Below are 15,000 nucleotides of genomic sequence, written 5' to 3'. Positions count from 1 at the left end.
CTCGCCGATCATGTGTTACGCTATTGTTATGCAAAACATGTAACACCTTTTTGAGTAGGCTCAATAGCTAAAATCTAAAAGTTAAAAATATAGTTCTGGGGAATTTTAAAGTCACATGGCTGAAATAAGCTTGAAAAAAAGAAGAACATTGGTTCTTATTTCTGAAAAATCGGTTGAAAACTCACGAGAACAATAGTTTGAAATATAGTTATGGTCGGACCTTTGAAATCGTTTCTGGGAAGGAGTTTAGCCATGAGTGACGATAGGAAACGAAAATGCGACTGCATACATCAAAGGGTAGGCTTATATCATCAAAGGGTGTCTACATGATTTACATGGCCATATAGGGAACTTATTATCTCCTCCTCCAAAGATAATCGGAACACTAGAGGGTTAATCAACCGTCACCATCTATTCGTGTAGAATTGTGAGTAAAAAATCCTGGCTCTCTACTCGGTCGACCTATATTACGCTTCTGTTTTGCAAAAAGATTAACACATATAATTGGGAGGAATTTGAAATTCACATTGCTGAAATCAGCTTGAAAAATGAGGAACATTGGTCTTTATTTCAGAAAAATCGGTTGAAAACCAACAATTTTACGAATAAATATGATTTTAAAAATTGCATTTGTATATTTTAGCTTTTTAAAGCAACATTTTTTAAATTTTCTTGATTTTTATATCATTTTCACATCTCAATGAGACAAACACGTTGATGTACTAGTTTGATTCAAAAGAGTTTAAAACAAAAAAAAATCATTTTTAGATTGCGAGTCTAACCTTTCTAATTAATTCATGAGCGTTGAGCCAGTGACGCAACCATTACATACAAAACCTCGTGGTCCCGGCCACAGGGCTTTTGGTGTTAGACAGCCACTCGTCACTTTCGGTCAACCGTGTCCTTTGAAGGTGTACCGCCTTTATGAAGGCTCTCAAACGATATGCAGCATTTGCACTACCGAGATCTCGTTCATGGGGATGAGATGTGACGTAAGAAGGCAAGATCCGGGTAACTTTTTTCTCGTATCTCGTCCATCGGTACGATTTCGTTCAGAGTCAATTGTCGCTTTAAACCGGTATATTCTCCATGGATTGCCTTAAAATGGATAAATATATTCAAAGGATGCAAATAATAAATAGCACCCTGCCATCTTGATACTAGATCTCAGAGAACGATGACTGATGGTATTCTGTCATCGTTTGTTGCCGTCAAATGCCCCAGGATGTCATAACACCCCAATCTTGGTCCATTCTATTGTAATCTGCGCACTTCTCTTCATTCTGGCTTACATAGTTGAGCTTTATATATATATATATATATATATATATATATATATATATATATATATATATATATATATATATATATATATATATATATGCCAATAAAAACGAATTTACAACAATATCGAGGAACAAAGAGGAATGGAAAAGAACAAAAAAGTCAGCTCACTAATTGGAAACACCGAGGATGTACAAAGAAGAAAACAGCTATCAAACGCCGCACTCAATAAACTCACCAATGTATGGATTAGAGGTGACAAAATAAAGAGAAAAACCAAACTGAAACTGTACCATGCTCTTGTAAAACCGGTACTTGGGCGTTGACAAAATCCGAAGAAGAACATCTGGATGCCTTCCATCGCACACAGCTAAGAAGGGTACTGGACATCAAATACCCAAAAAAGATCTCAAATGAATCACTCTATAAGATCACAAAAGAAAGACCAATCTCCCTTGACATTTTACAACAACGATGGCAATTTTTCGGTCACATACTACGCAGGGACAAAAACATACCAGCTAACCAAGCCATGTCGGGATACTTCCAAAAACACGGGAACCTTTTCAGAGGAAGACCGATCACAACACTCCCTGTGATCCTAAACAAAAACCTCACAACACTTGGACAAAGCATTAGTCTCATAACTGCAGGGGACCTTGAAAATCTGAGAACCCTAGCAGAGGACCGGCAATACCGAGTTATAGTTGCTCACCGAACGGACACCGAACGAACGACTGAACGGACACGTGATCAGTTTTTTCTCGCGTCCTCTCGTCTAATCTCGTCACTCCGGAATAGAAAGAGGAGGCGGAGCTTATATGATATAACGCAATGAAAGTTCTGTCCTATGACGAGTGGGGAGATACACAGACTGGGGGGATATCACCTCTCCAAAACTTACCTTATTATATGAGATCTTGAGATTCTTATCCAATCATCGATTGCTCGTTTGACAGTTCGCTTGTGAACAGTTAGGAGATCATCTCTTGATTTATGGGCAGGCGGCTTTGCTTAAAGGCGGTGAGTGTTGTATACATCAAAGAGTACCGCTGACCGATGGGTAAATAGTGGTTGTGCAACCCAAAAGCCCTGCTGACTCGACTGCAAGGTCTTGTATGTAATAGTTGCGTCACCATCTTAATTAGTGAGGAGGACTCTAAGTATATATATTTTTTTAACAACGTAATTGGTGTTTTAAACGCTTTTGAATCACACGAGATACATCAGTGTGCTTGTCTAATTGAGAATTGAGAAATGAGATATAAATCAAGAAAATCGACCGGGAAATAAAGAAATTATCATTAAATTAAAAAAATTGAGCAATATATATTTTTAAAATCAATCTTATAGAAAAAAAATGTTATTTTAAGCCTATTTTTGTGAAACAAAGATAAATGTTCTCCTTTTTGCAAGCTGATTCAAATAATGTGGTTTTCAAATTTATCGTATACGTAATCATTTGGAAGCTACAGAGAAAGGTGTTTTTGTGTAATCCCTTTCACACACAAGCGCGCACACACACAAACACACACACACACACACAAACATATACAAACAATACACACACATTACACATCCCTGGTCATCCATTGCCTTTATTATTAATGTGTATACATCCCATGCTGATTGTCACAACCCCCCCCCCCCCAACCATTTCCACCATCCAAGTACCAGCGGCCTTTTCTCTTTGATTTCGTATTATGGTCTACCCAAAGCCCAACACCTCGGTCGTTTGTGGGTCAACCCCACCCCACCCCCTCTTCCCACCTTCCCCCGTAATCAATTTATAATTTTCTCTCCGTATCTAGGGTAGAGCGCCCCATGCACAACTATATACTATTGAATGACACTGACCTTGCCCCTCCCCTAACACATGGTAGGGGGGGGGGGGGGGGGGGCTGAGGTAGTCTCCAATTCTTTCCTTCTCCGTTTCTTGTCAGCTGAAGCCAACAGCAACCCAAGCTATCCTCTATCACGTGACCTTAGATCCGATGCTGCATACCGCTTGAGAGTCTTCACTATCCAGATCTCGTTCATGGTCACGTGAGAAGGCTATATCCGTTCGGGTTCGGCGTTCGGCGTCTCGTTCGACCCGATTTCGTTAAAAGCCTAATATTGGAGACACCAAACACAGGAAATACTGGAAACAGCCAAGGCGACCCGATCTTTCGGTCGAGACGCGAAAGGCATCTAAAAGAAAGAAAAAGATATATATACTGTATATATATATATATATATATATATATATATATATATATATATATATATATATATATATATATAGCGCAATATCCACTAAATGTGGTCAAAGCGCTTTACAGGGTGTCCCCATTGGTCAACAGCAACATTTAACATGTAGGATGGGACATGACGCGTTTTAGGCGATATCACAAATTTTTTTTGGACACAGACAACGCTGTTAATGACCAGGTACTCATTTTACACCTGTGTACGATGAGAGAATATGTATAAAGAGCCTTTTCCAAGGACTCAACTATGCGCCGAGCGAGGATCGAACCCAGGACCTTCCTATCCGAAAGCGAGTCTCATACCACAAGACCACATAGCCGCACAACAAATTTGGATATATCATCTAAGTACGTGATGACAATGTTAAAACTTATGCAATGTGAAATTGAATGTAAGCTTCAATTTAATATACGAAAACGGATAAAATGGACGTTTCGGGTTTCCCCTTTATCAACAAAACATTCAACTTATTCTGTTGGTAAAGGGGAAACCCGAAACGTCCATTTTACCTGTTTTCGTATATTAAATTGAAGCTTACATTTAATTTCACATTGTTATTTATTTCTTCGAGCGGCAACATTTACATTAAAATGTATGCCCAAATTACTTCCATAGACAGAATCTATTGTTAAAAAAATAAATTTGCAACGCCCAGGCTTGTCACGAGATCCCGATCTGGGCCCGTTCTCTTTTCACCTGTTCACTTCTCTTGCATTAGTCATTAGTACGCAACACGAATTTGGATATATGTACCATCTGAGTACGTGCTGATGATGCCAAGATTTATGATTCCTGAGACAGAATCTATTGTTTCAAAAACAAGATTGCGTTATAGGGAATGAGATTAGCGGAAGAGTAGCGTCCCTTGATTGGACGTCACCTTACAGAGAGAACGTCAATTTGGTTTTGAAGTGTCTCAAGCCGCTTCCACAGGAAGCGAGGACGAGAGACGCATGCGCACAACGAAACATGACGTTCTCTCTCTAATAACTTTTCCGCCGGTGACGTCACAATGGGTGACGTCCAGTCAAGGAACGCTACTCTTCCGCTAATCTCATTCCCTATATGCCTAAAAAACGAACACGAACGATTCCTGAGTAATTATATACTGTCATTGATATAACACCAAGTTCCTTGAGGTTTGTTTTTTCTTTTTCTTTTTTTGTTTTGCTTGTTTGTTTGTTTTGTTTTGGAAGTGGTGGGTGTATTTTTTGCTCTTTTTCAATCTTTTTAAAGAACAACAAAAAGATCATCGACCACATATTATCAATTAATAATTATAACACAAAAAGCCTCATTAAAATATCACTTTTAATTATTATTTTTTGTTGTTGTATTCATAACTGAATCTATGTACATCATCAAACGACATTAACAAGATCAAATAATCAGGTCAGCTGCATCAGGTGTGTTATACGTTTATTTTTACACAATTGAATAGCGCTCTTGTTCTAATGTTCAATGAAATGCACTTACGTGTCATCCTGGGGTTCGCAAGAGTCCTGTTGGTAAAGCGCTCGCCTTCCACGCAAAAAGATCGATGAGTTCGAGATAATTTCGGATCCCTCTGTCAACCCTGCAGTATTTGGGTAGATTATTTCGGATCCCTCTGTCAACCCTGCAGTATTTGGGTAGATTATTTCGGATCCCTCCGTCAACCCTGCAGTATTTGGGTAGATTATTTCGGATCCCTCCGTCAACCCTGCAGTATTTGGGTAGATTATTTCGGATCCCTCTGTCAACCCTGCAGTATTTGGGTAGATCATTTCGGATCCCTCCGTCAACCCTGCAGTATTTGGGTATATTATTTCGGATCCCTCCGTCAACCCTGCAGTATTTGGGTATATTATTTCGGATCCCTCCGTCAACCCTGCAGTATTTGGGTAGATTATTTCGGATCCCTCCGTCAACCCTGCAGTATTTGGGTAGATTATTTCGGATCCCTCCGTCAACCCTGCAGTATTTGGGTAGATTATTTCGGATCCCTCCGTCAACCCTGCAGTATTTGGGTAGATTATTTCGGATCCCTCCGTCAACCCTGCAGTATTTGGGTAGATTTTATTTCGGATCCCTCTGTCAACCCTGCAGTATTTGGGTGCTTGGTTTGTTAGATCTAGCGAAGAGAACGTTGCAATATAAATGCATCACATCCAAAGGGTAGCAAGAAATAGTTATTGTTTAACGCTACAAAAACCCAGAAGCGTCGCATCATGACTTTTTAAAGGATAGTCTACTAAAGAAATTGCATATATCACCTCTCCCTACCCCCTCCCCCTCTTTCTCTCACTCACTTTCTCTCTTCCTTTCTTTATCTCCTTCTTTATTTCTCACCCCCCCCCCCTCTCTCTCTCTCTCTCTCCTCTCTCTCTCTCTCTCTCTCTCTCTCTCTCTCTCTCTCTATCTATCTATCTATCTATCTATCTATCTATCTCACTTCCACTCTCTCTGTGTTTTTACCTATTTTAGTATGATGAAGAATTACATATTTTATTATACCACGCTTTTACAATTATTCATTTTTTAAATTCACAGATCATTCTGGTTTTCACTGCAACCTCAGGTAACCAAATCATTTATTTGATTTAAGCTGTAGCTTAACCCATAGATAATAATAATCGCAATAATAATAATACTAATAATAATAATAATAAATAATAATAATAATAATAATAATAATAATAATAAATAATAATAATGATGCTAATAATAATAATAATAATAATAATAATAATAATAATAATAATAATAATAATAATAATAATAATAATAATAATAATAATGATGATGATGATGATGATGATGATGATGATGATGATGATGATGATGATGATGATGACGACAATGATGATGATGATGATGATGATGATGATGATGATGATGATGATGATGATGATGATGATGATGATGATGATGATAATGATGTTGATGACGATGATGATGATGATGATGATGATGATGATGATGATGATGATAATGATGTTGATGACGATGATGATGATGATAATGATGATGATGATGAAAATAAAGATAAAAATATTACTTAAAACAATGTCCCTGAAACCGGCATGGCTTTCTTTCACGAATCAAAAGAATTGTGAAATCAAAGAAATATTTGAGAAATCAATAATCTCAGCAATGCGATAACCGGACAAGGATCGATGGGTGCCAATGACTCCTTTGTCTCTAGCTTTCATCCTATCCATTGCTTAGATGTCTTTCTCACTGAGCTGGGTTTTTTTTTCTCTCTTTTTCTTAAATGGTGTTTTGATTTGCTTTATCCCTTTCACAAGACCGCGTTTTAAAATCATTATTTTTTCCACCATTAGTATATCGCCAGCCATATGTAACCTTTCGTCTCATAACGTCATTATGTCGAGGTGACTAAGTTGCCACAAATTGATTTTCAAGTGAGAAAACCAGAAATGTGACTTATCGTCTCAAAACGGTATTATGTCGGAACGAGCCCTATGCTTAAAAGCCGAATTAAATGTTATACTAGTCAAAATCATAAATTGTTGGCATTAGCACCCTAAAATATGGTATCCATTCTCCTCAATAAAACATACAAACTCAACACAAGTCTGATATTTCTGGCTATAAATTCAATTTTAACATCTTAGCCATCCCGACTTAATACCGTTTTGTGGCGAAGGGTCACAAATGTGAGACTTTTCGTTTGTTACTGTTATTGTCTTTAGTTATTTTCTTTGGGGTTTTTTTTTTCATTTTAAGAGACACCATCTACTGCCTTCAGCAAAACATAAAATCCATCCATGTTTCTACAAAAATCTATTTTTAGAATTTCAAATAATCACCCGGTATAATGCCGATTTGAGGTAGTGGTCACATATACTTGCAGCTCAGCTTCAAGTGTTTTCACCAAGAGAGCAGTAGCAACGTGGCAGCATTCTAATGGTATGATTCTAATGTGTTATGATGCTTTATCCAGGCCGCAAACTCATCGCCGCATTCGTATACTATACGGTCATGAACCCGCCCAGAAGCTTCGTCACAACGCAGCGCTCAACTATAATAATATGCTCTGCGTTTTCGGGCTCTTGATCATAAGTGGCAGCAGCCTCTAATGGTTCTCACACTACTATGTTATGACGATCTATCCAGGACGCAAACTCATCGCCGCATTCGTGTACGTTCGGGTACCCGCCCGGAAGCTTCGTCACAACGCACTGTTCAACTATATGCTCTGCGGTTTCGGGCTCTTGACCACAACGGATACATATATGTTGTTCAGGTGGCAAGTCGCTTACGAGAGACGCATGCGCACAACCAACATGACGTTCTCTCTCTAATAACTTTTCCGCCGGTGACGTCACAGACTATGGGTGACGTCCAATCAAGGGACACTACTCTTCCGCTAATCTCATTCCCTATTACATTTTTCTGGGAGTAAACAGCAAGATGTGATGTTAGGTTATAATAAAATCGAATCCCGCGTGCTTTGGGTCATGTTAAATAAATGGGGGAAAAAATCTTTAGATTGCTTACAATGGCATCATTCCCACCCAGTATTAATCAAAGTAATGCATTACAAAGAAGCTGCTTTTGTCCGAGAGAAACGTTGCAATTGTTCCCAAGACCATTGAGATTATCAAAGCAAAATATCACGGACGAGGAGTTCGAGGAGTGCGATTATCAATTGGACAAGACATACAGATCAAAAATAGTTATGGCATGTATTTAAAACGATCGGCTACAAAGAATTGCTAATGTAATGAAAAAGAAGAGAAGGGAAAGAATCTTTGTGGCATTAAATCTTCAATAACAAAATTGGTTTTAAGCGATTTAAAAAAAAAAGGGAATACAGCCGAGATTAAAAACAACATAGACCCCTATTATAGTAAAATAATAAATATTTTCAATGAAAGCATCGAGAAGAATTTTATACCAGAAACAAGAAGAAAGATATCATTAAATCAATGCGACTTAAGAGATAATAATTTTAAATCTAAAATTTAAAAAAAAAATTGTTTTCGTTTAATCGCATTCATACTACATTATTATTCCGCGAGAACGAGATACGCATGCGCACAACCAACATGACGTTCTCTCTCTAATAACTTTTCCGCTGGTGACGTCACAGACTATGGGTGACGTCCAATCAAGGTACGCTACTCTTCCGCTAATCTCATTCCCTATAAAATCAAAGTAAATCCGTAAACCAGAGGGAAATACTCGTACAATGGATAAGACGTCAACATTTTTTGCATGTTCACTGCCTTATATCAAGTCTCTTACTCTTATCTTGACGAACACTTCTTCTTCTTCTTCTTTCAGCTTATCCCGCATTTTGCAGGATTGCAATAGTGAATTCCACATCTCCATGCATCTCGGTTCAGAGCACCATCTTCCTCCAGGCCCAGTTCTTTCATAAATTTTAATATCGTCCTTTACCTTATCAAACCATCTATCTAGTCTTTGGGCGTCCCTTTTTCCTCATTCCCGCTAATTGTTAAGTCCAATATTTTCCTTCCCACGTACTCCATCTCTTGTCCTCCGCCCGAACTCGGGCTCCACACTACTACAGTATATATTATAGATAGTTCGAAGATGACAACACTCAGGTCTTTGTTATTGTTTTTTGCCATCCGCGTTTATGAGTAATGCTCACTGAACTGAATTAACCAGACTATAGACGTTCATGGATACACACAGTTTTGTGTGTTGGTCCGTTATACTTCCGGATGGCAATGTTATGAGCTTCTTAGCCAAGCGCATACTATCTATACGAGTGCCATAATAATATTATTACCTCGGCGACTGAGAACGAAGCCTCTTTAACTTAAAGCCTGACACTACCCTAAAAACTACGCCAACAAAATAAAGGGGAAACCCGAAACGTCCATTTTATCTGTTTTGGTATATTAAATTGAAGCTTACATTCAATTTCAAATTGTTATCTATTTATATCGTCAAGCTTCCAGCACTATTTATTTATATCTTCAAGCTTCCAGCAGCACCATTTATATTAAAAACTATGTTACAATTACAATTCAAGGCGACGACCTCCAACAAGAGAGTGAATTGCGAGTTGAATTCAACACTTCAAGCAAATAGATCTTTGTTTACTTGGTGACTTTTTATAGGGAAGTGTCAGGCTATTAATGCTATGAGTTTAGGTAAATACGCAAGTCATTCGCCAGTCGTTCTAACACACAAAATTATATTTATTAACCTTAACGTGTATAGTCTTATTGATAAATTTAATGAGAACTAATCTTTAAAATGGCTGTCTAAAAACAATAACAAAGAGATGAGAGACGTCCGTTTCTTTCCTTCTATAAGTTAACGAAGTTTGCTCACAAAAACACACTAGTTTGCTAGTTTTAAAAAGTTGCATTGACGTATGAATCGCTAATCTGTATTAGTATTATCTATACACAGTACTCAGTTCGTCCCCATACCAAGGATGCTGGAAAGAAAATGTTCGACATCGACACTTTCAACTCAACATTGGAAATTACAACCCGGACGAAATGACACAGGAATATTGCATGGCACGTTGCGGTCTGTTTGACATCGCGTACGCTGGAGTGACAGGTGGTGGGTACTATAATAATAATAATAATAATAATAATAATAATAATAATAATAATAATAATAATAATAATAATAATAATAATAATAATAATAATAATAATAATAATAATAATAATAATAATAATAATATAATATACTTTATTCATAAAAAAATGGAAATTCGTTTACAGACGTGGCATGAATTAAAAATGTATAAACACAAAGTTGAGAATCTATGGCGACAATGTATATATATATGCAAATGTACAAACATGTAAAAATATACAACCAAGAACCAATAGCAACACCTTATATATTAATTTAAAAAATTGAGATAGGCCATACCTCTGGCCTTTATACCTTGCCCCCCCCCCCCCCCCCCCCCCCCCCACCCCCTTTTTTTTTCATTTTGGCCTGGGAACTTCCAAGGTGAATTATTAGGTTTGAGCCTCGTTGAAAAATCGGGGTCAACTGAGTCAATCGAAATTTAAAATGCTAGTTTTCTGATCAAAATTAAAAAAATAAATATTTTGTCAGAGTTCGCAATCCCTTGTACAGATGCTGAAATAATGATTTATTTTTTTTCTAAAGAAAAATAATTTTTGTGTGAGGCTATTGATGCTGTTATTATGACTGGTGAGTTTTTTCTACTTAAACGTATATTTGGCAAATAATGGATCAATCATTTGATATAATTAGAGAACTGAGCAATATTTTTCATCTCTGAGGACATATCAGCAACGGTATTCAATAACATTGTTGAGTAAATAGGAAGTTGTGGACGTCTGTCAAATCGAATATTGGTATCTATATGTATCATTGATAAACATTTACTTCTAATATATTCCTGTGTTTATGAATGAATGTAATATTCCGCTAAGAAAAAAAAAAGCTCAATTCTTAAATTTTAGAGAAAAAAAAAGTAGGACTTCAAAAAGTGATGCATTTCTTTTTTGGTTCTTTTTCAAAGAGTATGGACATTCTATAATCAGGCTCACGCGTCTGATCTGATCTCAACATACCGTTTGTCTTACTATACATTTTTTACTATCCTGGTGTCAACGGAAATAAATAACAATGTGAAATGGAATGTAAGCTTCAATTTAATTATGAAAACAGATAGAATGGACGTTTCGGGTTTCCCCTTTATCAACAAACGGGATTAATTAACACTACCGATGAAGGAGATGATGTTGTCAACAAAGCGAATACCACACCATCTCCTGTTTCATTCATCCTGTTTGTTCATAAAGGGGAACCCCCAAACGTCCATTCTATCTAATTTCGTAATTAAATTGAAGCTTTCATTCAATTTCACAGCTATTTATTTCTTCGAGCTTTGAGCAGCAACAATTACATTGGTGTCAACAGAAGTACATGTAGACGTCTAGTGTCAATTATTATAACTTCCAGACTGTCGTTAGAACGACTCGAGCCCGAGTCAGCAATCGCCCAACATTTTCTTTACTAAATAATTTGGGGTTAATTTTTAATTCAGAAAAGTGAGTGGAGCAGGCATTTAATGAAGGCTATCTACGAGTGAACGCCTATTCGATCGCGGGGAAATTTCAAGAGCTGTCACATTACATTTCATTCAATTTCAGGCAAATTTTGCTTCTGTTCTCACGGCCTGCCCAGTCAAGCCGTTGCCCCTAATGGGAACTGCAATAGTCCATGTGCCGGAAATTCGAGTCAGCCTTGTGGTGGAAAGACACACGTCGGTGTTTTCATTAGTGTCGGAGCCTTCGGAGAATTGGAGGTAAGCTAGAGAGGTTTTGATTCAAGCATAGATAAGGTTTCACTAGATTGCCAACGAAGTCCGATATTTCGTGGGCGGATTGTGACACACCGGAAGTAACTCCTTTTTGTCAAAGAACAAAAAAAAAAAAGTTAAAAAAAGGTTCTTGATAAATATTTTCCCCTCGTCAGGGTTGCCAGTTTGGCATTTTAAATGCCAGATTCCAAAAATCTGGCATTTTTGAAAACCGTTTGGCATTAGAAAAATCATTTGGCATTTGGCATTTTCATTTGGCATTTTCTTTTCTTGTATATTATACTTCAAATGACACCTTTTCTTAATTATTTCTAAACGCGTAAAAACAAACATCTTCACATTTCTTTTTCATTCTTAAAATCCAACCGTGGTGTAGTGGTTTAGCACTCCACTTAGTAGTCAGTAGGTAAATAATTACCCCAACAGGAAATTTAGTATAATAAAAAAAAAACAAAAAAAAAAAAAATAATAGAAAAAGAAAAGAAAACACGCAAGCTACCAGGATATGATAGTAAATTGTCTATCAAAAGTGAGTAGTTTTCTTAGTGGTGGTGGGAGTCAACAGACTTTGGCATCTTTTTGAGTGTTTTGGCATTTTTTGAGTCTTCCCCTGGCATTTTGTTGAAATATAATCTGGCAACCCTGCCCCTCGTTTCAATTCAAAATTACTCGATATCATTAACAAATATTTGGTAAAGAATTGTTGATACTTACCTATATACATCACCAACATTGTGTTTTTTAGTTCCTTTAAAATGCATAATTCACCCACAAGTCACAGAGGTCTTGGTTTCCATCAAAGTTAAGGTTGATATGGATTAGGAGTAGACATCGGTTTCGTTGCATTACGGCCCTTTCGTAGATATTTGGTTTGTACATATAACGGAGGGAGATAAACATAAAAACTGTGCGGTTCTATTCCATTCTTAAATGCGGCTGTTTTAGACTTAATCAACTTTTAAGAGAGATTAATAGAGTGATTTACTTAGGTTTTTATATCAGCCGACACAATTGAGATAATTACTGTTACCATACATATGGACATCTCTACAATTGACAATAACAAAATTGCGAAACCCTCAGATTGTTTTGTTATAGAGAATAAAGAGGTAACTAAGGTAAACACCAGCGACTGATACCCAGTAATCCCTGTGAAACGGATATTCCGTGCATAACAATTTCGGTAATATTTTACAAATGATTAGAAGGGTGGGGGGGGGGGGGGGTTAGCCGTCTTGTCATTATAGTTCGATTGTTCAAGTCACATGAGTTCTAAAACTTAAAAAAAACATCGATAACAAAAAAGATTGTAGCCTTAGCATATAATATTCCAGGCGGAAACCTCAAAAATAGGGTGAGTCTGGAGACAAGTGGTTACTCTATTTATTACCAGCATCTAGCAAACGTCAGGGTGTGTAAAATAATTAGTTTTTAATACAGTTCAAGATCTTTAAAAGAGAAACAAATTAATAAAGTGCAAATTTTATTCTCAAAACTGGAATATGATGGGAGAAAGAGAGCCCAGAAGCGAAATGAATTGTAAATAATAATATAATAGTAAATACGAACTTGGAGTGTTTTGCAATGCAATAAATTTATTCTCCACGATAATGAACAGAAACTAACCCAAAGCTTCATGGTTGTTTATAAATCGAATTTTCAGCACTCTATCCGACATAATGTTGTTTTGAGACCATGGGTTACATATACATTATACTAGGATAACGGGGATGCCATAAAGTGAATTTAAAAAATTGAAAAAAATATAGCACAATATCCATGGAACGTGATCAAAGCGCTTTACAAGGGGTCCCTAGCCAACAGCAAGACATGAAATGTAGAATGAGACATGACGCCTGTTAGGCAAGATATTACAATTTTTTATGACAGAGACAACGCTGTGAACGGCCAGGTACTTATTTTACACCTAAGTACGGTGAGAGAATGTGAGTGAAGAGTCTTTTCCAAGGACTCAACTATGCGCTGAGTGAGGCTCGAACCCAGGACCTTCCGATTCAAAAGCGAGTGTCATACCACTAGACCACATAGCCGCATATAGCCGAATAGAAAGTAAAAATCATCAAAGATGAGATGGAAGTGTGGGATTTTGCTATTTATGATATTAATTTTATTCCTTCACCTTAATAAAAACAAATAAGCTGATATATATTGATTTCAGCTCTATTTTCAGCAATGATACCACTCGTGCATAATACGGTTTTGAGACGGTGGGTAACATATACTATTCAAACGTGTTAAGTAATGAGGATTATTGGGAAGTAAAATAGAATAAAAAGAAAAAAAAAGCAACTGAAAAATAGAAATTGCAGCACGAACTCGAATCTGGAACCTCTTAAAGATCTTTGTCGATCACAAGATTGCTGTTCCATTTCAACTTTGAATGGACTGATAAAAGATAAGTTTTAAAAAACTGCTTAAATCGACTTCAATTTTTAAATTCTTTTATAAAGAGTAGTCGACATTACCAAGCTGGTTTTAAGATTATATATCGGGAATCATACATAATCGATTAAAATGAAATTGAATTGATAGCTTGACTTTTCAGCTAACATTAATTTGGCTTTACTCAACAGATTGAAATCTATGAATGTCGACACTATTTAATTTGTTCTTTGTAAAGAATGCCTGAAGACTGAAGATTAATTTCCATTCTTGGATTATTGTGTTTTATCATCGATGACGTGTGAGCATTTTGTGTTTTTCATGGCACAGACTAGTCACAGCCAGTGATAAATGTATTATACATGAACTGCTTAATTTATTTATTGGAGACAATTAGTTCTATTGGATAGAATAAGGGCTTTAAATTGAAGTATTACCCCCTGCACAACTTAAATCTGAGATATCTTTATTCATATTCTTTCACCGTATTCAAGTGTTATTATTTCCTTGCCGTTAACAGCGTTATTTCTGTTGGAAAAAATTGTAACAACTCTTTACAGGCGGCATATCTCGTTGAAAATGTTAAGTTTTGCTTTTGGCTTTTGATATTGCAACTTAAAACTGTTAAAGCTTTTTAAAAATTAATTTCAAAATCATATTCTGACTCCCAGACCAACCACATATGTAAAAAGAAACCTGGAGCTTCATTATATTGTTATGAGCTCTTTAGAGGGCCATAAACATCAATA

At 36.6% G+C, this 15,000-nt stretch overlaps 1 protein-coding gene across 3 annotated transcripts in view; it reads left to right on the top strand.

Moving 5' to 3' along the window:
- Positions 1 to 15,000, top strand: part of LOC144973668 (uncharacterized) — a 121,379-nt gene that overhangs the window by 2,738 nt on the left and 103,641 nt on the right. Inside the window, exons 2-4 of one of the 3 annotated variants that reach the window (XM_078916401.1) lie at positions 6,070 to 6,097; positions 9,940 to 10,098; positions 11,679 to 11,833. In XM_078916401.1, the coding sequence (XP_078772527.1) occupies positions 6,070 to 6,097; positions 9,940 to 10,098; positions 11,679 to 11,833 (342 nt within the window). Of the gene's footprint in view, positions 1 to 6,069; positions 6,098 to 9,939; positions 10,099 to 11,678; positions 11,834 to 12,460; positions 12,541 to 13,069; positions 13,203 to 15,000 lie in introns of those variants that run through there. The other 2 variants (XM_078916403.1, XM_078916404.1) reach the window with 2 other exon arrangements.

The sequence above is a fragment of the Berghia stephanieae genome, chromosome 5, assembly GCF_034508935.2.
Source record: "Berghia stephanieae isolate SIO BIC M18660-M18661 chromosome 5, UCSD_Bste_1.3, whole genome shotgun sequence".
NCBI lineage: Eukaryota > Metazoa > Mollusca > Gastropoda > Nudibranchia > Aeolidiidae > Berghia > Berghia stephanieae.
This window is presented reverse-complemented; position numbering and strand designations above follow the sequence as displayed.